The sequence below is a fragment of the Bactrocera tryoni genome, unplaced genomic scaffold (genome assembly GCF_016617805.1).
Source record: "Bactrocera tryoni isolate S06 unplaced genomic scaffold, CSIRO_BtryS06_freeze2 scaffold_64, whole genome shotgun sequence".
NCBI classification, from domain to species: domain Eukaryota; kingdom Metazoa; phylum Arthropoda; class Insecta; order Diptera; family Tephritidae; genus Bactrocera; species Bactrocera tryoni.
This window is the reverse complement of record NW_024396310.1, coordinates 257577-283340: the sequence shown is the minus strand read 5'-3', so window position 1 is coordinate 283340 and position 25764 is coordinate 257577. Positions and strand designations below refer to the sequence as shown.

The following is a 25764-nucleotide window of genomic DNA, read 5'->3' as shown; positions in this document are numbered from 1 at the left end:
CCTGACTTGCGCGATTTATTCTACGCCTCTTTCATTATCAGGACACACCGTGCAATTAGTCATCGCTCATGAAAATATTTCAATTTAATATAAAAATTAGTAATCTACAGTTTGTGAAAAAAGTACACACTAGCTAAGGTCTCATAACCTTCTAAATTACTTTACTCATCGGCGAATTTGTTATTACATACAGGGTTACATCATTATCTGCACTAGCCAGAATACAATATCAAGTTGGGAGAGATCTCATCCTCTCTCCTCCACCGCTATTTCCAGTAGACTTCAAATTGAGTATTACTACATTACCACAACTGGAACTATCTTAAGGACTCGACCTTACCAGTAATTACTACATACAATAGATATATGTAGGTATGTACATATGTATGTATGTTGAAGTTACATATATTTTCTGCCGGGAGAACATCACAATGATTAGAAAATAGAAGCTATATGTCTTTAAAAGAATCAGTCAGCTATACTGTATAATTTCGCAGTAGACAAACTATCCCAAAATATGGCAAAATGTACTTACGGAGCTTCGATTGTTAACGTAACCATATGCATCGCAAATTTATAATAATTTAAAAGTTAATGAAACGATCTCATTTCTCTCAACAATCCAGTCGGCTTTGCCTTTCAAAGCAAATCACGTAGTTTCCAGCGCATTTATAATATATAGTATACGCATCTGCTCGTAATAAGCATTCACAACCTCGTCACTGTACAATGGGCATTAATTTGAGTTTATCTATAGAATCTCTGAAGCGTCATCATAACCGCCATCCACTGATTCTGCGCACTAAAAAGCGCAAGTAAAAGCTTCTCCAGTAACTGCAGCAGCGAGATGACAGCGACACGAGTACGAGGTCATTATATCGTAAACGATATGGGCTCACGCCTATGGAGTCCGTTTATGACCACAGTCCGTTTTCAGTAGTCTCTAAGGGCGGACGCAACACACCCTGAATTGAATAAAATCCTAGCTAAACATTTAACGTCAATGTGAATCGGTGTCAGTGCAATTCGTGACGTCGACAAGCTCGAAGCCCATAATACATACAGCAACTACACGAACACCGAAGACGAACTCGGAACGCGAACAAACAAACAGTGAACTATGCACTGAGCAAAGTATTTAACTCGGTTACTGGGTAAAATAGGAGCATATACATACATGCACACACATTTGTTGATGGCGGCGTAGGGAGTGCTGGGGCTGCGCCCAGCGGGCAAGCGTGCTGTGGTTGGATTCCTTGTGACACACGAAAGTTTCCAACGCAAACAAAAAGGAACTCGGGCACTGCGGCAGTAAAACGCTTTGTAGTCACTTTCGCGGCTTGCATTTAAACTATTGCATGTTTTCGTGGTTGCAAGTTGTGTGTGTTGCAAGCAAATAAATGTGTACATGCTTCTGGAATATTAACGCTCCAGCAATGTAATCCCGCGATAGTGTGTGCCTGTGTATGTGAGCGTACGAATATCGTGCCATATGGCAATTTTTCGGGTTGCGTTCCAATTTATTCCAACTCTTTTGTTATTATTATCGTCGCGGTGGTTTTGTTTTGGTGCAATGAAAATGAAATGAAATGTGAAATAAAAATCGATCAAGCAAATTCCCATTTTCCATACTGCGTAACATTTTGCACGCTCGTAGTTTCTTCGCTTTTATTATTATTGCAGCCAATGTAGCTGGCGAGTGATAATGATACGCCATGGAGGAAGGCATTGTGATTTGGCTGCAATCTTTATTGTTACATGTTGCAGCTGCCTCACGTTATGTTTGCGTATAAAATGACGTACTGTGCGATGTGGTAATGTAGGTCAGAATTGCCTAAGACAACAACAATGTTGAAAACATGGCTTTAATGGCAACGGCACTAACTCACCTAGCTGCCACAATGGCAACAGTGGTGAATCGAACATGACTGGCACGCTAAAAGCAGTGCTTATAAAGAAGCTGAGATGCGAGAAATTCGTTGATATTAAGACTCGCTCCAAAAATTATAGATGGAATATTAATAGTATAAATTGTATTTTTATTAGATTTTTCGAATTTACAAATAGCAAAAGTTGTTTAGTTTTAGAACTGCATATAGAGATGAAACATTTTAGAAACTTGGATAAAAGCCTTGAGACCAATTTAAACTACATAGCATAATCTATACAAAACAGAAATTATTTCTTAAAGCCAACCTAAATTTCTATATACTTATCACAGTTTCTTGTTGTACTTTTTATAAGTAAGGCTAATCACTTTCGACGATTCAAAATTCCAAATCTTCGTCCTTCTTCACTAATGCTTAGCCATATATCGTTCCTCCGGGGACCTTTTCAATTTTTATCATTATCTGATTTTAATTTCAAATTCTTTCGGGTGCTTATAGATCGCATGTATTCCACGAATCGTTCTAATAGCTACATATGTACATATATTCCATTCGAGCAGTATGCCTAGGAGCGCTTTGTATCTTTGAACAAGATTTATTGAAAAGTTTCTTTTAAATAACCTAACAAATTGTGCTTCTTAAACTAAACTACAAGGCATTTTTGAAGAGCACCACTGAAGTTTTGTTTTTTTTTATCTCGAAATGGAATAATGAACGACATTGGGACCACTGTTCAACGAGGCACCAACAATGTTTTAGTAAAAATTCACGCAAAGTATGGCGAATAGGCGAGTGATTTGCAACATTGTGCAATAGCAACGCAATCGTCTGATTGTTTCTTCTCCGCAGTTGTTGTTCAAGCGCTTCTTTATATGAGAAAATGTGCAAATTCGTATGATACTTATATGCAAGCGGGCTGCTCAGATGTGGCAAGCAAAATCAACCGTTTAAGTGAAAGAAATGAGGAAACTGAAATTACATTACAATTACAATTAATAAATTGCAAAATATTTACAACAATGCGGTACCGTTTAAGTGAAAGTGTAAATAGTTATAAAAAAGACGCTTAGTGGCAAGCAAAAGCGCTACTTGCAACATTAATGCGAAAACAAGACATATAACAACTGACATTACACGCCCCTATATGTGCATAAATATATGCATAACTGTGTATATACATACATATACAGTTAGGCATGTGACTAAACTATTATTCACTTACAGCTAAATGCAGCAGGAAGCCTAGCAAATTACAGTAATAATAACGACTCTTAACCATTCATATGTGAACTTGCAACACCGCCAATGGCTACTGGAAAATCATACAAAATGTTTACACGAGCAGAATTTTCGTAAATATCCACAGTCGTGTGATTTCCACACACACACACACACACACGGGTGTGTAGCGAGCTTTAACGTTCAAACTGTACTTTGCGCGAAGTGCACGAGCGCGCAGTGATGCACAGCACGACATCATAAGCCATATGCAAATTTGTTAGAAACAAATAAATAAAAGGTGTCGTTTGCGCCCGCACACGTTTGCCGCCCACAAGCTAATTAGAAAGTGAAACATCCATAGTTTTAATAGAGTGAGTTTTTTGCGATCTTTAGCGGACGCTCTGTATACGTATGTGTATGTGTTGTGACGCGACTTGAACTCGATACTCCTCACTCATTGCGACGATTAATTAGTAATTTATTTGCGCTATAATGGATTTCTATACGAAGACAGAACGTCGCAACGACAAAGATGGTGGTAAGTTTATTAACCGGTTTGTGCGAATGTTAACCTCTCTCCTATTGACAGTTTAGTCGGAGTTAACTGCTCTTCGGTCGTTGAATTATTCAGTATACAACAGCGCAATTAATTTATTGCGGCACTTAGACGGTATTAATTTTGCAGAAAAATAGCAATTAAGTGATATTTCAACATTGGCTTTTTCTCGAATATAAATGCAGAAAAGTCACCTCTTTTCACTTTCATAGCAATGACTGATTAGTTATCAGCCGCAATGTTCATGCACCTATCAACTCGTAGATAACATCGACAAATGTCATTTGACTGTCGGACAAAAATATTCGGCATGCTTAGGTGCAAACAAGAGGGTATACATATATTTTCCAATATAAATAAATGCAAGGCAGCCTATTTACCTACAACGCAAACGATCACATAAAATTTAAGTGGGCTTCATTAGAACTGCTTGACTTTATTTGTGTTAGTAAATAAAACAATAATTCCGCTGCGATAGATATCTAGCCACCAAGTTTTAATAGACGTAACGTCTATTAAATTTCCAAGATCTACATTAAATATTTTCCAGCTGTAAAATTGCAATATGTAATTTTTGCTTTCAAATTGTTTGAATTATTTTTAAATAGGTGGCAATTCTCAACAAATAATTTTCAACTTCAAGCAATCTTAATGTTTTATAGCTTTTTTGGCATAGAATTTGAGAATCCCATAGTTTACCTGTGTTAATAAATTCTTGCTTTATGTATATCCCACAATCGAAAAGTTCGAAAATTCTTGAAACAGGTTCAGACTTCACTATCATGGCGCTGTATACATTGTGACAAAATAGTACCCGGAAATTGTAAATAAAACTTTACATAAGCACTTTTTGGGATGGCCTTCAGTTTTTTCAGCGAATTTTGTTTTAATTCTTCGGTCTACTGTAAACGGCTTCTTCGGAACGGCTTTCGCACGATCAAGAATGCCCAAAATAACCTGTTACATCAGCTTTGTCGGAACGATTCGAGCAAGAACGCATTTCATACTCAAAATATCCACCAAAATCATTCGAACGGACTCGCGAGAGATGTCGAACTCTCTTGCCATTTCTTTAACACTTGCCAGACGATTTTTAAGCACCATATCCTTCACTTGTTTAATATTTTCAACAGTTGACGAGGCATGTCTTCATCTTGCTGTTATGACTGTAAGTTTAAGTGTAATGCTGAAATCCTTCGTTCCAATTTTTCTTCTGATGCACATGCAATAATTGAAACTGTTAGTGCTTTTGATAATAAGCTTCGTTTTGTTGACTTTACACATGGCAACCTATGGCAACACTCACTACGTCGCCTACAAGTTAATGGGGATTTCAGCACTTTTAGCACCAATTTACGGCATTCCATCGCCGATAATGTTGTAAACCTTTTGGTTTAGTGCTAGTAAGTTGCGAAGCACTTAGAACCCACCGCCGCGCAAAGCCGTTTTTAAAAACGATGTTAAGGCTATTAATTACCTCGACGTGGATTTCTGCGCCAGAAAGTGTCACTCTGGCCAACTAATCGCAAAAAAGCCCACATTCATCAAGTAATTGTGCAGATGTGTGTGCTTGCTGGGTGTCTACGTGTATGAGCAAGTGCGATTCCAAGGCAAAATCATACTAATCACTTTGCTCGCCTGGCTTTTCAGTCCAACCTGCTTGGGCAAAGCCATTTACCGCTTTTAGACCTATGCCCAGAAATCTTTTCAACCGTGTATGAGCCTCCGCTGTGTGGCTTGTTTAGCGCAGCACTTTCGCATTATCCATTGTGCGAGTTGTTGTTGGCGGCTTTAAGAGCGCCAAGGTTGTGTAGTAAATGTTCCGTGGTGATACATAAAATCCTCGCTTTTTGTTTAAAGGCGTTGCATCGAGAGTGCATACAGCGAAAAAAGAACTGAACCTTCTTTTACATAGTGTTCTTTTATGTTACTAAATTATAGTCGTATACTAGCCTCTATTTTCAACTAAGAACTGCATATCTGTAGTTGCAAATATTTCACGGTTTAGTAATTATGTCACACAAGCATCGAATATCATACATAAGCTTAACCTTAAGCGCTGTGTCATGCATCGCCAACGGGCATTTCTCTCGTCTCTTTTTCAGTCACTCAAACAGCAATTTTGTACAGCGGCGTGTTTCTCTTTTTGCGTTTGCTTAAGGGCACACTTCAAATGATTCAACACTAGAAACTCATTATCTAAAAAATATATAATACTATATAAATCGGATTGTTAGCTGCAGCGTTTAAGTTTAAATTAAAAATTCTTCGAAATAGTAATACATTCAGGAAGGTATAGCGTATTTTTTCCCTCGTTTTGAATGCGCTTCTTGATATTATCCTATCTTCAATATGTGTACCTTTAACATTTTTTCACACTCCTAACTCCGTTTCTTAAATTTTCGAGATTTAACTCTTTGAACATAAATTCCTCCGTACAAATTTTTAAAATTTTCTGTAATTTATGGTATTTTAAATTATATAGATTATCTTCATAACTTGACAAGATCCTTAAAACTTCCGCTGGGGTTATTTATTTGACCTTAGAATTATGTCGAGTTTATTTTTAGGGTTTTTCAATAGGGTAGCTCCCCAAAAGTAGACCGATAGAGACAGCAAACGACGGCATATTTTTTAGCGCTCTTTTGAAATTTTTTTTTTTCAGTTAGATGTGCCATTTCATCATGGGAAAATATACGATCCAAAAACGAGTCGAAATTATTAAAATTTACTACCGAAATTCCGAGTCAGTCCTGTCCTGTCAGATCAACAATTAAGCGTCTAGTGAAAAAAATTGAATCCACAGGCACAGTACAAATTATTCCCGTGCCAGTGAAATAAACAAGTGCCCGTAGTAGTCGAGAGTATTGCTGCCGCTAGCGCATCAATTAAGGATGACCCAAATCAGTCTCTCACACGTCGTTCTCAAGCGTTGGGCATCTTTGTGGCGAATTCTGCGAAAAGATCTCGGCCGAAATCCTTACAAGATCAAATTGACGCAAAAACTGAAGCCGCTTGATCACCAAAATCGTCGTATGTTTATGAATTAGGTTGAGCAACTACTTCAAAGTGATCCGGATTTTTCTCGAAAAATCATCTTCAGCGATGAGGCTCATTTCTGGCTGAATGGTTTCGTCAATAAGCAAAATATGCGTTATTGATCAGTCAGCAATCCGCACGTACTGCATGAGTCACCGTTGCATTTAGAAAAAATTACGGTTTGGGACGGTACTTCTTCCGTGATGATCAAGAACGGCAGCGAATATTTTTGGCCGAATTGGATTATATGGACTTCGACAATATGTGGTTCCAACAAGACGGCGCCACACAGCGAAAATCACAATCGATTTATTGAAAACCAAGTTTGGTGAGCGTGTTATCTCACGAAATGGCCCAGTCAGTTGGCCGCTTCGGTCGTGCTATTTGACGCCGTTAGACTATTTCCTGTGGGGCTACGTCAAGTCTACGGTCTATGCCAACAAGCTAGCATCAATTGATGAACTTCGTACGAATATCGAACGTGAAATCGCAGCAGTATCGGCCGATTTATGCTTTAACACGTTGGCTGCCAAAGCCTTTTTAGAATTTTGATCGTTCAGGAGCAATGTCATTTAACAATTTTTGTCACCTGAGGCCAACAACTTATTTTTGTTCTTTTTTGTTTCTTAGTGCCTAAAAATAGGTTTTGACTACTCGCGGCTTTATTTTGGTCCCTAATTTTGCAGTTATAACGGTTTTTTTGTGTCGAACATTTTCGTATGACATGGCCTGAAAAAACCATTAAAAATACACAGCGGCCATGGGAAATACAACTACATGTTCACCGCAGGCCAGAGAATCCAAATTCCATGTAAAATTCCATATTAAAATGTACGAAAATGTGCGACGAGGCCTCAGTGTAACATTTAGGTGTCGCATGAAAACGTGCGACGTGGCAGCCAACGTGTTAAAACCGTCGAAAATGGGGTCCGTTCATAGGAATAACGAATTTAATTGTTATCCCGAAACGTTTTTGTTATACCATTTTGTTATACATTTTGAATATAAGACAGTTAATATTTTCCTCTAAATAATCATTTCTCACAAAGTAGAAAATCCGGGCCCAAATTTCATAACGCCTCCGGACACCACTGCATTCTCATTGTACTTAAACCAAACTCGCACACCTACGTACTAGACATATGTATGTACATGCAAATATCCTATTTACTTATGTACGTATATAAAAATGCATGTTCATAAATCGTTGACATCCGACTAAGCACTGAGTGCTTTGTACTTCAGAGTCCAGTCAATGTCAACGCGCTTGTGACAAACTCAAGCATGAATAACGGAAGATGGGACGGACATTGCATTTGACGATGGAAACAACCTTACAAACCATGGTGATAATCTAGGCATCTGCATATGTGAGCATGCACATATATAGTTTGTATGTAAGAGCTTAGTGCATAGATTAAGACTTTTTTGTGTTTTCAACACTTCGCCATGGTCTAGATGCTACATAAACTTAAATATTACTTTTTTGCTTCTGTAGCAGAAATCAGTATATCTGGCGATATACATACATACATACATATGTTCATAGGCCATATATGTAGTATGCAAGCACTCGGGCATGTCGCTTTTGACTTTGTGCATTTCCACCATTCGCATTTTCAATAACGAACTACCAACTACCAAATATTCGTAATTCTTGGTGTTTCCTTGACTGCTGCTCAGCATGTTAAACGAAGGAAGACTCGGTCAACCACTGTCAATGTCGACTGGTTCACTGCACGGCCCTTCCATCAGCCAGCCTCTCCATTCTGCGCAGAGATTGCGCTTAAATTACACATCTGCATACGTAAAAGTAGAAGAAGATGCAACAGCAGAGCTCGCGGAGCGGTTTTGAAAGAAGTATGTTGCACTTGAGCGCACTTGATGCAAACGAGTGCTAGTCAAATGAGTTGCAACTGAAATTTATGTGAAATATCTACATAGATGCACACATCGACCGACTACACCATATATAGCATACTTATATAGGTACATAAATCCATATGGTCTTTCATGTGTATATGTATGTTTGTAAGTGCGAAAATGAGTGATGGTGTGAATGGCAACTGCAGCTGAGACAACGTGTTGGCTTTTCTTTTAATTTATTTGTGGATTTGTCGTCATCTTCAAAAGCTTCATGTGTGATCTAACAGCCACATGTTTGTGTAACACTTCCTCCACATCAACTCAACGCGCTGAGGGTGTAGACTGTGACTTAATAAGTGTTTGCTGTCCTATATGAGTTGCTAGCTGAAAATTTGCTTTGTACATCAGTTCTTAAAGAGGAGTGTTTGCGAGCATTATTCATGCACTAGGGGTGTGCTAATGTCTGATATCAAAGTCAAATACACTGATTTCCATAAATTACCGCAGTTGGCGCCATGTATTTACTATATATTATATAGAGTTATGGAAAATCCTGTTATCGCTGATTATAGCCCTTTTGTGTACAAAATTGAATAATTTGCGCACTTTCCATACAATTAAGCAATTAACTAATTGTGCAATTAGTATTTAATTAACAGTTAATTGATGCCGAAATATCCAAGAAATCCTGTGTAGTATGTGCCATGAGAGATATGGTTGTTATTCTCTTAAGTTTGAAAGCAGAGCCAATACTAAAAGCCATAAACTATTTCAAAACAAACAAGTAAGGAAGGGCTAAGTTCGGGTGTCACCGAACATTTTATACTCTCGCATGGTAAAGTGATAATCGAGATTTCATAATACGTCATTTACATATTTTTCAAATACCGTATTTTTGTAAAGTTTTATTCCGCTATCATCATTGGTTCCTAATGTTTATACTCGTATTATACAGAGAAGGCATCAGATGGAATTCAAAATAGCTTTATATTGGAAGAAGGCGTGGTTGCGAACCGATTTCACCTATATTTCGTACATGTCATCAGGGTGTTAAGAAAATATTATATACCGAATTTCATTGAAATCGGTCTAGTAGCTCCTGAGATATGGTTCTTGGTCCATAAGTGGGCGGCGCCACGCCCATTTTCAATTTTTAAAAAAAGCCTGGGTGCAGCTTCCTTCTGCCACTTCTTCCGTAAATTTAGTGTTTCTGACGTTTTTTGTTAGTCGGTTATCGCACTTTTAGTGATTTTGAACATAACCTTTGTATGGGAGGTGGGCGTGGTTATTATCCGATTTCTTCCATTTTTGAACTGTACATGGAAATGCCTGAAGGAAACGACTCTGTAGACTTTGGTTGACATAGCTATAGTAGTTTCCGAGATATGTACAAAAAACTTAGTAGGGGCGGGGCCACGCCCACTTTTCCAAAACAATTGCGTCCAAATATGCCCCTCCCTAATGCGATCCTTTGCCAAATTTCACTTTAATATCTTTATTTATGGCTTAGTTATGACACTTTATAGGTTTTCGGTTTCCGCCATTTTGTGGGCGTGGCAGTGGGCCGATTTTGCCCATCTTCGAACTTAACCTTCTTATGGAGCCAAGGAACACGTGTACCAAGTTTCATCATGATATCTCAATTTTTACTCAAGTTACAGCTTGCACGGACGGACGGACAGACGGACGGACGGACGGACAGACGGACGGACAGACGGACGGACAGACAGACATCCGGATTTCGACTCTACTCGTCGCCCTGATCACTTTGGTATATATAACCCTATATCTGACTCTTTTAGTTTTAGGACTTACAAACAACCGTTATGTGAACAAAACTATAATACTCTCGTTAGCAACATTGTTGCGAGAGTATAAAAACAATAAAAAAATATTTATTAAATTACAATCCTAATGCTTATATCCTAATGAATATATACAGTACATCCAAGGCACTCTTAGGTTAAGTGCAAGATGATAGCTGCTGCTCTCCACTCTCAGCTGCAACTCCACTTGCTATTAATCAACTCCGCAACATGAAACTACTTTTCGTTAGAAGCTTAAAGAGAATAGGAAAGTGCATAATCAAGATCGTGTTAAATTGTCTGAAAAATTGTTGCTAATTTGTTGCGCTTCTTTGAGTGCAAATTTAAAAAATTCGAGCACTTAGACAAGATTATGGCCTGCGTGTGGCATTATATTGCATAGAGCAACTCTAAGCATTGTTTATGATGGTGCATTTACATAAGTATACGTAATTAAAGAAGCCTAATTTTAAAGTTAAGCCGTAAAGAATATTTCTAATATCAGCTATTTAACGTTGTCTAGTAAAATGAGTTCATTGACAAAAACTCATATATGGTATTTGCATTTCATAATCTGATTATTCATTATTCGCTGTCAGGTCTGTAATATTTCGTTTTAAATAACAGTCAGTAATCAAATGGTGAAGATATAGCTTTGAAAATGACTTCGTGTATTTAAAAATTCTTTTCGACACAATGAAGTTTTGCAGCATTTTTAGTGTGGAGTCTCATCTGGGCAGTCAAAAATGCGAGTATGTCGTGAAAAATGCTTCATAAAATTTATCAGCCGTTAGAACGGATAGTTGAAGGAGTATCTGGGTCAAACATGTAACCAAGCTTATCATTTCTGTTCATCCAAAAACATATTGATTAAGAAGAGAGTCTCCATATACCCTGAGCAGGGTATATTAAGCTTGTAACACTCAAAAGGAAACGTTGGAGACCCTATACTGTATAAACAGAGCCGTAGAGAGAAAACTGAGGACCGAGGAGTACAAAGGATGCGGGAGTTTATTGATATTTTTATTTTATTTATTTTGAAAAAAATTGTTGCAGAGCATCGGGCCCTCCCTAGAGACTCCACGCTCAGAAGAAATAATTCCATAACCCTCCTTTTTATTCACTGAGTAAATATATAGCATATGTATGTATATGTACTCGTATAGAGATGATCTACATCGTGACGAGTTCAGTCGATTTAGCCATGTCTGTTTGTACTTATATATGCGAACAAAAAATAAAGGAGTTTTTGAGATATCTTTCTGAAATTTCGCACACCAACTGATCCATCAAACTCAAATCTTTGTATGAGGAACTCTCTTATTTGACAAGGTACCTTCACAAAATTTGGTACAGATTATTGTCCAAAGTAACACCACGATCTCGGAACACATTGTTGAGAAAGAACATCGCTATAACATATAGCTGCAAAACAAACTGACCGATCAAAATAAAGATAAAAATCTGGTTATGTGTTTTTATGATCCTAGCCAGGTATTATACGTAGGTTGCCTTTTGTATTTTGGGATTAGAAAGCCAAAATAATATTGATCAAAGAGAATACTTCATTATTTTTTTGCCAATCTCATTGAGGGACTTTCAAAATATGAGTTCTGAACGCCTCTTCAGGTGCCGAAAAACGTTGACCTTTTAGTGTATATCTTGCCTATCGAAGCAAATAGAAGTCATTCTTTGCAAAGTCATGACTATACGGAGGATTACTCATCAAATCGATGTTTTTAGTGCTCAAAAATACAGTTGTTTCAGTGGATTTGTGAGAGCTCGCATTGTCGTAGTGAAGATTGGCCGTTGGTTTTCCTGATTTATTGAAAGACAACTGACAAAGAAAGGCAAACCACTTAGAATTTACTGTTCTGCGTTGTTCCAGTGGTATGGTAGCGACTGTCCAGTTTTTCCAAAAAACAGCCAACCTTTAGCTTGGAGGTGCTTCGTGCGCGATCAACTTCTGTTGGATTAGGCTCATTTTGAAACAACCATGCCGTCGACTGCTGTTTACTTTCGAACTTATACGCATAAATCCACGACTCATCAACTGTCAAGTTGTCATAGTCATATTTCAAAGCACGATATCTTATTTTTAGGCGCTAATATATGAGTTATCATAATAGAATTGAGAGATTGTGTTTTACGGTGCATATGTGTGTTTAAAAAGAATAAAATCGGTTGAAAACCCCCAGACTTAGACCCCATATAACTACAGACCTTATGTACCTGGAGGTACTTCCCCGGCTTTAATCCTTACAAGTAGCAAGAGTATGAAATGTTCGGTTATACCCGAACTTAGCTCTTCCTTGCTCATTAAAAATATTTTCGATAATTGACTTGAAATAGTCTTATGCACATTCACACTTCCATTGCAAATTGTAACGAAGTAAAAAGCACGCAGTAAGATTTATTAAATTAAACATTTTTAGCAAATACGAGTACATACTTAAACACACATATGTATGTATGTATGTAGTATATACATGACGCTACATGTTTACATACATACATATGTAAATAATTTGTGCACACCCTCGTTTGTTGATGCGACCGGTAAACGCTGACAGCAATTTAGGATTGCTAACTGACAGTTTTAATAAATTTCACCTTGTCAATTGGTTAAACAAAAAACTGTTAGCGTCATCACGCGAGAACAAATGAGCGGCTGCGTTGTCCAGCAACTACTACATCGTCACTTCCACTGCCCAGCCATCTATAGTAGTCACCATTGAAAGTCATTATCAATATTTTAACGAGTCGCTTAAACGCTTTTGGATTGTTTTGCTTTCCATTCCACCTTTCGTAATATTTGTACATATACATATATGTATGTATGTGCTTTTACAAATTAGTTTACACGCACGGACGTGAGTATGTATAATAGTATGTACATATGTATGTATATAGTACATACATAGTTGTTACTCTCATCTGCTTGCGTAAGTTTCGCCTTTATTTCTCCAATTTATTCATTTCCATCGTAAGGCAAAAGTGAGTTGCGCGGTCAAGGGTTCTAGATAATGGCAAATGTGGGTGACGTCCACACACTTAATGCGCCTACACCGCAAACTAACCACTCATTATCCAATTTTCTTTGTTGTCATCCTCAACAACATAATTTAATAGTCTGGTGATTGTTCCTAAATTCGCGCTGGACGCTATTGAACGCTCACTTACCGCTCATTACCAATTATATTTTCGCCAACTTTCGCTGTTTTTGGTGAGCGGTGAGGGGAAATTCGCCCAACTATTACCCGTTATTTACCTTTTTAAGTATATATGTACATATACATAATATATTGAATTTTCATATTCCCACAGTCTCATTTCATATCCAATGACAAGTATTTCATGCCTTCTCATCTAGAAATGAATGAAATGAAAAAACTTCAGCAACAACAAAGGCAAAATGCCCAGATTGTGATATGTATGTATGTACTTGAGCCCAGCAAGGGAACTTAATCTTATCAGGTAGCGAAAAATGAGTCAGACCAGCACTTTTGCATAGAAATGTAGAAATTTACGCCAAAAATAAAAAATTGCTTGCGAAATCGCTATAATAGTACAATTAAACACAACAACAACAAAATTAAAAATATAATATATATCTAAAAACCAAAAGCCTGACATGGCCTAAAGAGAGCGCGAGCGAGTGGCGAGAGAATGGCAATCAGCGGTTGTGCAAAAAGTGCACAGAACTCGCTTAGATTGCCACAGCGACGAACGACCGGCCCAAGCACCAACCAGCCGATCAGCTACTAGCCAGCCAATGAACCAACCAGCATAGTTACTAAACGAGTCAACGAAACTGAGCGGATCGAAGTGGAGCAGCGTGTTCGCTGAACCCAAGACCGTTGCTGTGTTTGGGTTGACGGTGCTCCGAAGCCGGTGCGCGTAGTTAGTTGACTTTTGCTAGCGTTGCGGAACACTTTTAACCAGAAAAGAATCGTGTTAGTGCTGTTTAACGTGCATTCAGCCGAGTGTCGGTGCTTTGTGTTTTGTTACTTTATTTTATTATTATTTTTTGTTTAGAAAGCATAAGCGCACGATAAGCTTGTAGCTACTTTTTTGTGATAAAAAAATATCGTAAGCATTATTGAAGTAACATTCCTACATTTTATAAGTGAATTCTATTTTTGATGCTAACGGTAATATTTTATAACGAGTTTCGTTCTTTTTCCAGTGCGCAAAATGGACACACAATTGGTGTGGGCACGCGATCCAGTCGAGGGCTATATACAGTGTCGCATCTCGGAGATCGGTGCTAAGGAGTTCGAGGTGGAACCAGTTGATCGGAAATATCCAAAGCGCTCCTGTCACGTCGACGATATATTTTCATCGTGCGATGGGCCTCAAGATCATGATGACAATTGTGAGTATTGTGTAGATAATTATATCTGTAGTCTTATATCACTTTGTTTTAGTAAACATATAGCATTTGTATGTGTTTGTATACGAACACAATAATAGATATGCTTATAGCTCAACTGGCTTTGAAACAAAGACACACCGTGCCTTATCAGCGCGTCGAGTGTCACGTGCTTCCACCGCGTCTACGACTTGAAGATTAACTGTTAAACGATTTTATTATTACTAAAAATTCCAAAAGGCTTTGTTTCGATTCTCCAAAGACTAAACCACCATTGTATTGCCCATTTATTTAAATGTTCCGCGCAGAATTCGTTTGTTGTAGCAAAGCAACTCTTTCTCGCGCTGTGCGCTGCATACTTATGTCTTATATGAGGCGCAACCACCAATTTCGGCCGTGGCAAAACTCGTCTTCTTGCTTTTGCCAAAACTTTTCCATTCGTCAGAGTGATGCCGATTTGAATTTTGCTAATTTTTATATCGTGTGATTTTTTGTATTTAATTTTAACCATCTTCTGACTCTTATAACTGACCAGGCCAGATGTGTAACGTCTGCATGGTCAGGCTACATTCATCATGAACATCCTTAGATGTTAAACTCAGATATATCAGGTCAACCGCAGCCAGCTGTGAGACCGCAAGCGCTTAAAGTCGCTTCAATTTATGACCACGACCGCTAACATGACAAAAAATACAAAAACAAAGAAAAAGTTGCGCTTCATACATTGAGTTACACGCAATAATGTCGTAAGTTGAAATTGCACATTATGTCTTGAGCTTTCTTTTTTATGTTCAACACGTGAAATGCTTTGCACTATATACCCCGCCGATTAGTCTTTAGTTTTGCTTTACAAACCGCACGTCGAAAGCGTTCAAAACGGCACTCCTTCCAACATCAGTATCAATTTTCATTCAAGTCATGTATCTGCGGTCGAATTTCTTCAGAGATTGGAGATTTGTGCTTTTTTCGTTCTAAAGCTAATCAAGCCAAGTGCAGCAAAAGCTATTATATCTATGTCATTAAAGCATTATCTAATACACCGAAATTACTTAGAGTGATAAGACTAATTTTTGAAATGACATTGCTCACTAATTACCCAAAAAAAGTTTAAACTGTGCATAGTGATGTATACATATATAAACTTATATGGCTTACAAAAGCAATTAATTGTCTAAATTTTCTCTTCCAGGTGAACTTATGCTGCTGAATGAAGCAACTTTTTTGGATAATTTAAAAACACGTTACTATAAAGACAAAATATATGTGAGTACTAAGAAATTTATATCAAATTTCGATAGTTGGATCGTTATTTATTATTTGATTATTTGAGCCCTGAGCTCTTCGGCCGATTGTAATAAAATCTTTTGGCAACAGTTTGGGAGTGCAAATAATCGCAACAATCAGTTGGGACAAGTACAAGTGTAACAGTGCCTGAAGTAAAATAATAAAAAAAACCGTCATAAAGAAGAACAAATGTAGACTTATTCTAACCGTAACCATTTTCTCGCATTTTATATTATTTTTCTTATAATAAATTTAACTAAAAATACAAATATTGCTTTTTGCAGACTTATGTGGCCAACATACTAATTGCTGTGAATCCCTATCGTGAAATCAGTGATCTCTACTCATCCGCTACAATCAAGAAGTATACTGGACGTTCCTTGGGCGAGCTGCCGCCACATGTATTTGCGATAGGTAAGATAACAATTATCTTCAACCCAAAAAAACAGATGTTATACAGAATTCCACTGAAAACCTTAAAGAAACACACACACACATTGAAACCACAATGCACATGAATACATATTTACACTATATACATATATAATTGTTGCAGCTGATAAGGCCATACGCGATATGCGCGTACTCAAATCGTCACAATCAATTATCGTATCTGGCGAATCGGGCGCTGGCAAAACAGAATCTACCAAGTATCTACTGAAGTATTTGTGTCATTCCAGCGACAGTGCCGGACCAATCGAACAAAAAATTTTAGATGGTAAGGCAATGAGGCATGCAATCAGAGCTTTTATATTCGAAAAATGTAATTTATTTCGTTTTTATTGCAGCCAATCCCGTGCTGGAGGCTTTTGGTAATGCGAAAACTACGCGCAACAACAACTCTTCGCGTTTCGGCAAGTTCATTGAAGTGCACTATGATGGCAAGTGTCAAGTGGTTGGCGGCTATATTTCCCACTATTTGCTGGAGAAGAGTCGCATATGCACACAGAGTTCAGAGGAGCGCAACTATCATGTATTCTACATGTTGCTTGCAGGTGCGCCGCAACAGCTGCGCGATAAGCTTAATTTAGGCAAGCCGGATGATTATCGGGTGAGTGAGGCCATGCAAAATATGTAACTGAAAGAATTTTATGATACGGCTTTCGTATGTGGATTAGTATGTATGAATTGTTGTTTATAGTTTGTCATTTTTTTACTTCGATTACATACAAATAAGCTAAATGAAAAGTAGATAGCAGAATACGTCGATTAGTAGCGAAGGTTCATGGTGTGCCGATTAATCTACGTTCCCTGTAGATAGTAAGAAGTTTGGTACATCTGTTTTTTTAATGAGCTAAAACTATATAATTTTCTTTTGTTGATATGTAGACCTTGTTTGGGAGGAAAAGGAGATTTTCTTAGTTTTCTTGAAAATATTTCCTATAAAAATAGAATATTCTATGAGCATAAAGCATAAAGTGCTCACCATAAGAAATAAATGATTTTTAAAGTTTGTTCTCTTTCGTTCTTTATAAACGGAAATTTCAGTATTAATGTTCTGATGGTAATAGCTAGCATTTTTATTTGTTGGTTTGACAATTAAAAGAGAGTCAAAATTTGTTTCATACCTTTCTGTAGAAGTTTGAAAAATGAGCTTTTAGCGACTATCACCTCTTAACTTCATAATAAAATAACTATCTTATTTTTATAAAAGATTATTACTCAACTCTTAAATGTAATTCCTTTTCTTTCTTTTTTCCAGTATCTCTCCGGTTGTACACAGTATTTTGCCAATGCCAAAACGGAACAACTGATTCCTGCTGCTCAAAAATCCACAAACCATGTGAAGAAAGGACCGCTTAAGGATCCCATAATAGACGATTACAATCATTTCCAAAATCTCGACCGCGCTTTGGGTCGCTTGGGCTTGAGCGAAGTGAATAAGCTAGAAATATATTCATTAGTGGCTGCCGTCTTGCATTTGGGAAATATTGCCTTTGAAGAGATTCCGGACGATGCACGGGGTGGTTGTCAAGTGTCGGAAACTTCGGAGAAATCGCTAACCATCACATCGAAACTGCTGGGTGTGGACCCTTCAGAACTGAGACAAGCGCTAGTATCGCGTGTGATGCAGAGCAAGGGTGGCGGCTTTAAGGGCACAGTAATTATGTGAGTAGTATTTTCATACACAATCTCACTTATAGATTATAATTTTAAAAATTTGCTGCTTTAGGGTACCCTTGAAAATTTACGAGGCCAGCAATGCGCGTGATGCACTTGCCAAAGCAATCTACAGTCGGCTCTTTGATCGCATTGTAGCTTTAATTAATCAAAGCATTCCCTTCCAAGCCTCCAACTTCTACATTGGCGTCTTGGATATCGCTGGTTTTGAATACTTCACTGTGAATTCGTTCGAGCAATTCTGCATCAATTATTGCAATGAGAAATTACAAAAATTCTTCAACGACAATATTCTGAAGAACGAGCAAGAGCTGTACAAGAGTGAGGGTTTAAATGTGCCGGAAATCACATTCACCGATAATCAGGATATAATCGATTTAATCGAAGCGAAGTCAAATGGCATTTATACACTGTTGGATGAGGAGTCGAAGCTGCCGAAGCCGTCAGCACAGCACTTCACGGCCGAGGTGCACAAGGCGTGGTCAAATCATTTCCGTTTGGGTTTGCCGCGTTCATCGCGCTTGAAGGCGCATCGCACGCTGAGGGATGAGGATGGGTTCCTGGTGCGCCACTTTGCTGGCGCCGTCTGCTACAATACGGTGAGTTGTAGTGAACTTGATGTGAGTGCGATGTTTGAATAATCATTTATTTATATTTCACAGGAACAATTTATTGAGAAAAACAACGATGCTTTACATGCTTCTCTCGAGGGTTTGGTGCAGGAGTGCGAGAACCCGCTGTTAAAAACTCTATTTCCATCGGGCAGTAATACAGCATTACGTGGAAAACTGAATTTCATTTCCGTTGGCTCGAAATTCAAAACACAACTCGCCGAGTTAATGGAGAAATTAGAGAAGAATGTAAGCAGTAATTAGTATAACAGTCAGAGCTCATAGTAATAGTTGGTCATATTTCCAGGGAACTAATTTCATACGTTGCATTAAGCCAAACAGCAAAATGATCGATCGTGACTTCGAGGGTGGTCTAGCTTTGGCACAACTCAAATGCTCTGGCACCATTTCAGTGCTAGAGCTAATGGAGCACGGTTATCCGTCGCGCGTACAGTTCGCCGATCTGTACAACATGTATAAATCGGTTTTACCGCCCGAGTTAGCCAAGTTGCCGCCACGCACTTTTTGCGAAGCCATGTTGCAATCACTCAACCTCAGCTCAAAGGATTTCAAATTTGGTGTCAAGAAGGTATTTTTCCGCCCTGGAAAGTTCGTTGAATTCGATCGCATTATGAAATCGGACCCTGAAAATCTGTTGGCGATCGTGGCCAAGGTGAAGAAATGGTTGATACGTTCACGTTGGGTAAAATCAACGCTCGGCGCGGTGTGTGTGATCAAACGTGAGTCCACTCTACTCGTATTATTATTACTGAGCATCGTTCAAAACATTTGATGAATTTTTATTCTACAGTGCGTAATCGTATCAAGTATCGCAACAATTGCGTTTTGCTCATACAACGCACTGTGCGTGGTTATTTGGCGCGCAAACAGCATCGTCCGCGTTACCAAGGCATTGCGAAGATCAACAAAGTCCGCTTTAATGCGCAAAAGACTATTGAAATTGCTGGTGGATTGAAGAAGGGTCGCGATGAGTTTATAAACGAAGTGAATGGTATAAATCGTCAAGTTGACGAAGCCATAAAAACAATCAAGGTACGTACTCCATTAGTGCATTGAATGACAGCAGCAAAATATAAGTCAAAAATAATGTTATTTTTTACAGACAAACGAGAAAATATCTTCAAGAGAAATCGATGGTCTCTTCACCATCGTTATGGCCAATATGAATAAGCTCACTGTGGACTTGAACACTAAGTTAAAGGTAACTCAAAATTTATTCATATTTTTGCAAACAAATTTACTAAGAGAAACATAAAAATAAGTATTTCAAGTATTGTTTTGAGTAATTTTCAACATTCTTGTAATTATGATGCTGCACTTGTGTATATGAGCTTTTTCATTTACTTTACATAGGAACAAAAGCAAGCAGAGGAGCAGGAACGTCTGCGCAAAATACAGGAAGCGCTGGAGGCAGAACGACGCGCCAAGGAGGAGGAGGAGCGAAAGAAACTTGAAGACGAAGAAAACAAACGACTGTAAGCACAACGAAAACTTATTGTTGAATACAAAAGAATTTGCTACGTTATTCTTCAAGTTGAATGACCACTAAAACTTTTTCTAATGTCACTTTTAATAATTCGCAGCAAAGCTGAGATGGAGTCGCGCCGAAAGGCTGAGGAGCTTCAACGGCTTAGACAAGAGGAGGAAGATCGCCGGGCAGCGTTGGCGTTACAAGCACAACTGGAGAAGGAAGCACAAGACGACGCCAAGTACAGGCAGCAATTGGAGCAGGAGCGTCGTGACCATGAATTGGCGTTGCGTTTGGCCAACGAAACGAATGGCATGGTTGAGGACAGTCCACCGGTTATACGCAAGTATGTTAAGTGCACAAAATTTAGTCTATTGTAGCACGGTATATTTGTAAACAGCTTTGTTTCGAAAACTGAGTAAATTACAGTAATTTATAATTTTTTATATTATTGCAAATTTATTATTTAATTAAACTATTGTTATCATAAAGTGGTAATGGGGTTGGTTTAAAGGCATTCGAGACCCCACCTTATCCAATATATTTTCAGTTTTCATATTGAGCCTCTTTATAATATTTGTACATATCATTATTGAATCGTTGTATATATTTTTTATTTTATTTTACAGCGAAATTTTCGCTTATGTATAAAAGATCCATAGCATTCCTTCATGTATTTAATATATGTATTCATTTTCTTAAATTTTTTTGTATATTTACAAAATTTCTTTTCCCTCTGCGTTCAGTGGTCAAAGTGATGTGTCGCCCATGGCTCCCAACAAACTTATCAGGTACACAACAGCACGCTTTATTTTTGTAATGTGTTTTTTATGACTTCGAACTAAAAATTATGCACAACTTCTTATTAACAAATAGTTATCATATGAAATTGGAAAAAATACTAATATATTTCGTATATTTTTGAAAATTTAATTGTTTTTTACCACAAAAAAGTTTTACGCGAGGTGTTACAACGTTTGCATCTCGATATTTCAATAAGTGAGTTGGAGAATTGTTGAACTTATATTTTCTTTATTCTTAAATTCATTCAAAAACATTTTTTTAAATCATTTGGTTTTGAATTCTTAGCCATTACAATTATTTTGTTGTACATACATACATTAGCACTTTTGAAGCTATCTATTTGCTATCAGTAAACAAATGTACTTATATAAATAGTGAAACATAAATTAAGTGGTAAAGAAAGCTTAATGGTAATAAACATATTTGGTTTTGTCTCTAAATCCATAATTAACGCTCAACCGACGAGCGATTCTAGTCACTGTAAATTTTCACACACCAAAAATATTTAGTAAATAAGTACTTTTATTTATCACGGCACCGTCCGCCTTTAAATACTCGCTTCAAACTCAACCAGTTCACGAGATTATTCATAAGTACACTTTTAATATTATTTAATCATTTCATTCGCAACTAAACTTTCATGTCCACCACATAGAATGTTTATATGCGCATATGTTTCATAAAATTTCCCTTACACAGATCTGAAAACGTCCGCGCTCAACAACAGGCGTTAGGTAAGCAGAAATACGATTTGTCGAAATGGAAATACTCGGAGTTACGTGATGCTATCAACACATCCTGTGATATTGAGTTGCTCGAAGTAAGCCAAAGGGATATATAATATCAAAGATGTGAGTTCTAAATGAATTTGCTTGTTTGTTTAAGGCTTGTCGTCAAGAGTTCCATCGTCGCTTGAAGGTCTATCACGCCTGGAAGGCAAAGAATCGCAAACGCACCACCATGGAGGAGAACGAACGCGCACCGAAGAGTGTCATGGAAGCAGGTGAGCATTCTATAAAATAATATTTTTCATTTTCTTCGAATTTTGAACTAGTTAGGTCAAACAAATGTCGTATTCGCTTGCATAAATCTTAAAATACTGCGTGTTTTGGGAAATGTCCAAAGCATATCAACAAAAAATGCTTTAAAAATATTTACCGCAAATACATATGTATATTCACGGAAATTCATTGCAGGATGACGAATTGTTTTATAATCGCAAACAATTAATGATAACATGCTAAACACTAGATAAAGTAGTTATCTCACACGTCAACAAATTAGTGCTGCGAACACTCATTACACTTTTAAACTGATAAACAAAAACACATTTTAGCACCGGAAAGGGAATATTAAGTTTGCCTCGTAGTTTGTAACACACAGAAGAAAACGTCGGTCAATCTAAAAACTATATTATACATACATACATATATGTAAATGATCAGTAACGTGCGGAGCTTATTTAGCCAAGACCCTCTGTGTATCCGTATATATGCGAACTAGTCTCCCGGTTTTTGAGGATTCGGTCTGAAATTTTGCACACGTTATTTTCTTCTCAAGGAGATGCTCATTGGTCGCAATCGCTGATATCCGACCGATATAACATATACATAGCTGTCATACAAACTGAACGATCAAAATCATGTCCTTATATTGAAAACTTTTTTATTTGACTAGATATTTTCATTAAATTTGGCACGGATTATTGTGCAAGGCAACGGTACAATCTCCGAACATTTTGTTCAAATTGAATCACTATAGCAGGTTACTGCCATACAAGCTCAGCGATGAAAATCAAAATAAAGATATTTTTATGCCATTTCTTTTTACCTTTTACCTAATGTATTTTTTAATGTTCGATCTTCTTTTTTCAATATAATTTCTTTATAATCTTTTCGATGTTTTTGTGCACAAAATATAAGCTACTTATGCCGTTATTTTCAATATTTCTTACATTTCTTCATATTTTTGTATTCATACAGCTTACAAGGCACCACCATTGGCCCATCCGAAACAGGAAATCACTACTGCCCAACACCGTTACTTCCGTATACCATTCATGCGCGCGAACGCGCCTGAAAACAGTGAGCACATCATTTTAGAGTGTATAGTGACCACTTGTTCATCAAATTTGTATGTTTTTTTTTTAGCTAAACGTGGCCTCTGGTACGCACACTTCGATGGACAATGGATAGCGCGGCAAATGGAGTTGCATGCCGACAAGCCGCCCATACTGCTGGTGGCAGGTGCGTGTTTTATGACCAAAAGAACAATGCAATAGTTTATTTTTACTTATTTTATAATTTATTATTTTCTTCTGTTCTTTTGTGCCAGGCGTGGATGACATGCAAATGTGCGAACTTAGCCTGGAGGAGACCGGTTTGACGCGTAAACGCGGCGCTGAAATTTTAGACCATGAATTTAATCGCGAATGGGAACGTAACGGCGGCAAACCATATAAAAATCTGGGTGCTAATAATAACTAAAATATAACTAGGAATGTCTCCAACGCCGTACACTGATACGCGCAGGGAAGTAAGGCAAAGAAATATGTGGACTAATTGAAAACAGTTTATAAGCGTCAACTATTAAGTTGATATGATTGAGTAAATCAAAAGTAGTAATTAAATAAATTATTACAGAAATTGTATGTGTATTTTTGCAAAACGATTTTTTAATAATCAAACAAAAGAACCGTCAGTCAATGTGCTTTCAATGTGTCTACAAGAGCAAGGGAAATATATGTAGCAGTAATGTTAGCATTAGATTTGGGAAAAAGCTTGTTCTTATCAAATCAAAAAATCTATTATTATTATAGTATTGTATGCGTTGCATGAAATTATCATTTTCAATGTTTTGCGAAAGAAACGTTTTGTATTTAATGCAAAGGAAGTATCGGAACAACATTTTTTAGTTTTTGCAAAAATTAATTACAATACTAAAATAAAATTAAAATTTTGCAGAAGTAAGAAATGAAAGGTGTCCTCAAATATGCAACCACAATAAAAGAAGTATTTTACAACAATAATACTAACAATTTTTGCGCAGTATTGAAAAACTTTCGAAAAACTTCGTTGAAAACATAACTGAGTTAGCTAGAAATTTAATGTATGAATCACTATTTAAAGCAAATTTATTAAATCAAATATATATTAAAAAATTGAAATTGCAAATGCATTTTACTCAAATTCGATTCCTAACTGTATAAATGTACTCTAATTCAATACCAATTAAATTCTATAAAATTTCTGTGTCTACAGCCTCAATACCACAAGTACTATAAACCTACATACGCAATCTACAGATTCATAATTCAGAAAATTAAATAAATTGATGTGATTAATCTTGTTTGTGTACGGCATGAGTATACTTATTGGCATACAAACATGGAAAATAAGTCTTATGAGCTATTTGTTTATTTTACTAACTAACAGTATACAGAAACTACTATGTCTTGTTATGATTAGCAAAAGTAGATTGAAGAAATTAAACATTAAGAATGTCTATTTATAATTTTATCTATACAAACCGATATCTAACATGAATAGTATCTATGGCAAATAAATACTTTATACATGAAATTGCTATGTTTCAATATTTTTGTTTTCAATTGAAGACGTTCAGCGAATCAGTCTAATTCTACTAGCATATAAGTTGTACCACCATAGTTGTTGTTGTTGAAGGGGCATAAAACATTCCTGAAGCAATTTCGAGGAATGATGCCGAGTTGACAATCCTTGGCCGGAAAAAAATCCGGGTCCGTTCCGGCTACTTAGAACCGAATGCACTGGGAACGGTACCTCTATAGTGTCCGCGCCCCGTTCGATTGGCTATTTCGAATAATAACAAAATGGGATTTCATAGTTCCATGCCAGAATAATTTCTAACTTCTCAGTAAGGCAGAGCCGCTCAAAATAATTCATGCCTATACTCGGAGTATAGGCAAGCAAATGCAGTCGAAACATGTACGCTATGACGCTAATTCGGCAAGCGTCAAAAATACACTCGAATGTTCAATGTTCAGTTTCAAATAAGCATATAGAGGACTTAATGAGAATCAAAACTTACGATCTTGAAGTCGATATGGAAAAAATCATGGAAAGTTTAAAAAAATTAACAAACGTATTTGCTGTTTTTGTTGTTATTATTGTTGTTCTTAATTGCTTTTTTAATCAAAAACCATAATTTTTAATTTTTTTCTAAATTTTTAATAACAAAATAAACAAATAGCACGATTTCACTCAGAGTACTAAGCAAGCGCACGCACACAATCATACGCTAGCAGATATCAAATGTGTGATTGTATGCGTTGGTAAATAAATTGCGGATTATTTTGAGCGGCTCTGCAGTAAGGGATAGTATTATAACGTTTTATAAAGATACAACCAGAGAATAAACAAGTCCAGAAGTATGAGGAGGAAGAGTACTTAGTTCTGAGGGTGTGTAGTGGGAATGATAATCAATCAGTTATTGTTATATGCATAATGGCCAATTTATTATAAAAAAAATTTGAACTAAATTCTTAATATTCGAAAAACTTTTGAAGCAAAAAAATGAATTCTTTCCCATTATGGTTAGTGACTCCACTAAATTAAAAATCATAGACACAAACCTTTTTTGCAACAGCATCTGGAATGAATTATTTATGTATAGCAAAAGTTCTGTATAAGTGAGAATTTGTGCGATTGGTTGAATATAGTCAGG

At 37.0% G+C, this 25764-nt stretch overlaps 1 protein-coding gene across 8 annotated transcripts in view; it reads left to right on the top strand.

Annotated features, from left to right (window-relative positions):
• LOC120781355 (myosin heavy chain 95F) overlaps positions 1 to 24641 on the top strand; it is a 40529-nt gene extending 15888 nt beyond the window's left edge. For 2 of the 8 annotated variants that reach the window (XM_040113568.1, XM_040113561.1), the window contains exons 2-21: positions 14566 to 14754; positions 15941 to 16014; positions 16320 to 16449; positions 16592 to 16753; positions 16824 to 17086; positions 17738 to 18144; positions 18209 to 18755; positions 18819 to 19016; positions 19075 to 19507; positions 19579 to 19820; positions 19891 to 19989; positions 20142 to 20263; positions 20372 to 20602; positions 21003 to 21047; positions 21211 to 21255; positions 21760 to 21880; positions 21946 to 22063; positions 23043 to 23144; positions 23211 to 23306; positions 23395 to 24641. In XM_040113568.1, coding sequence (XP_039969502.1) covers positions 14574 to 14754; positions 15941 to 16014; positions 16320 to 16449; positions 16592 to 16753; positions 16824 to 17086; positions 17738 to 18144; positions 18209 to 18755; positions 18819 to 19016; positions 19075 to 19507; positions 19579 to 19820; positions 19891 to 19989; positions 20142 to 20263; positions 20372 to 20602; positions 21003 to 21047; positions 21211 to 21255; positions 21760 to 21880; positions 21946 to 22063; positions 23043 to 23144; positions 23211 to 23306; positions 23395 to 23546 — 3768 coding nt within the window. In that variant the 5' untranslated portion in view covers positions 14566 to 14573 and the 3' untranslated portion in view covers positions 23547 to 24641. Of the gene's footprint in view, positions 1 to 940; positions 1155 to 3113; positions 3649 to 14354; positions 14469 to 14565; positions 14755 to 15940; positions 16015 to 16319; positions 16450 to 16591; positions 16754 to 16823; positions 17087 to 17737; positions 18145 to 18208; positions 18756 to 18818; positions 19017 to 19074; positions 19508 to 19578; positions 19821 to 19890; positions 19990 to 20141; positions 20264 to 20371; positions 20603 to 21002; positions 21048 to 21210; positions 21256 to 21759; positions 21881 to 21945; positions 22064 to 23042; positions 23307 to 23394 lie in introns of those variants that run through there. The other 6 variants (XM_040113563.1, XM_040113564.1, XM_040113562.1 and 3 more) reach the window with 6 other exon arrangements.
• Positions 24642 to 25764: the final 1123 nt, after the last annotated feature.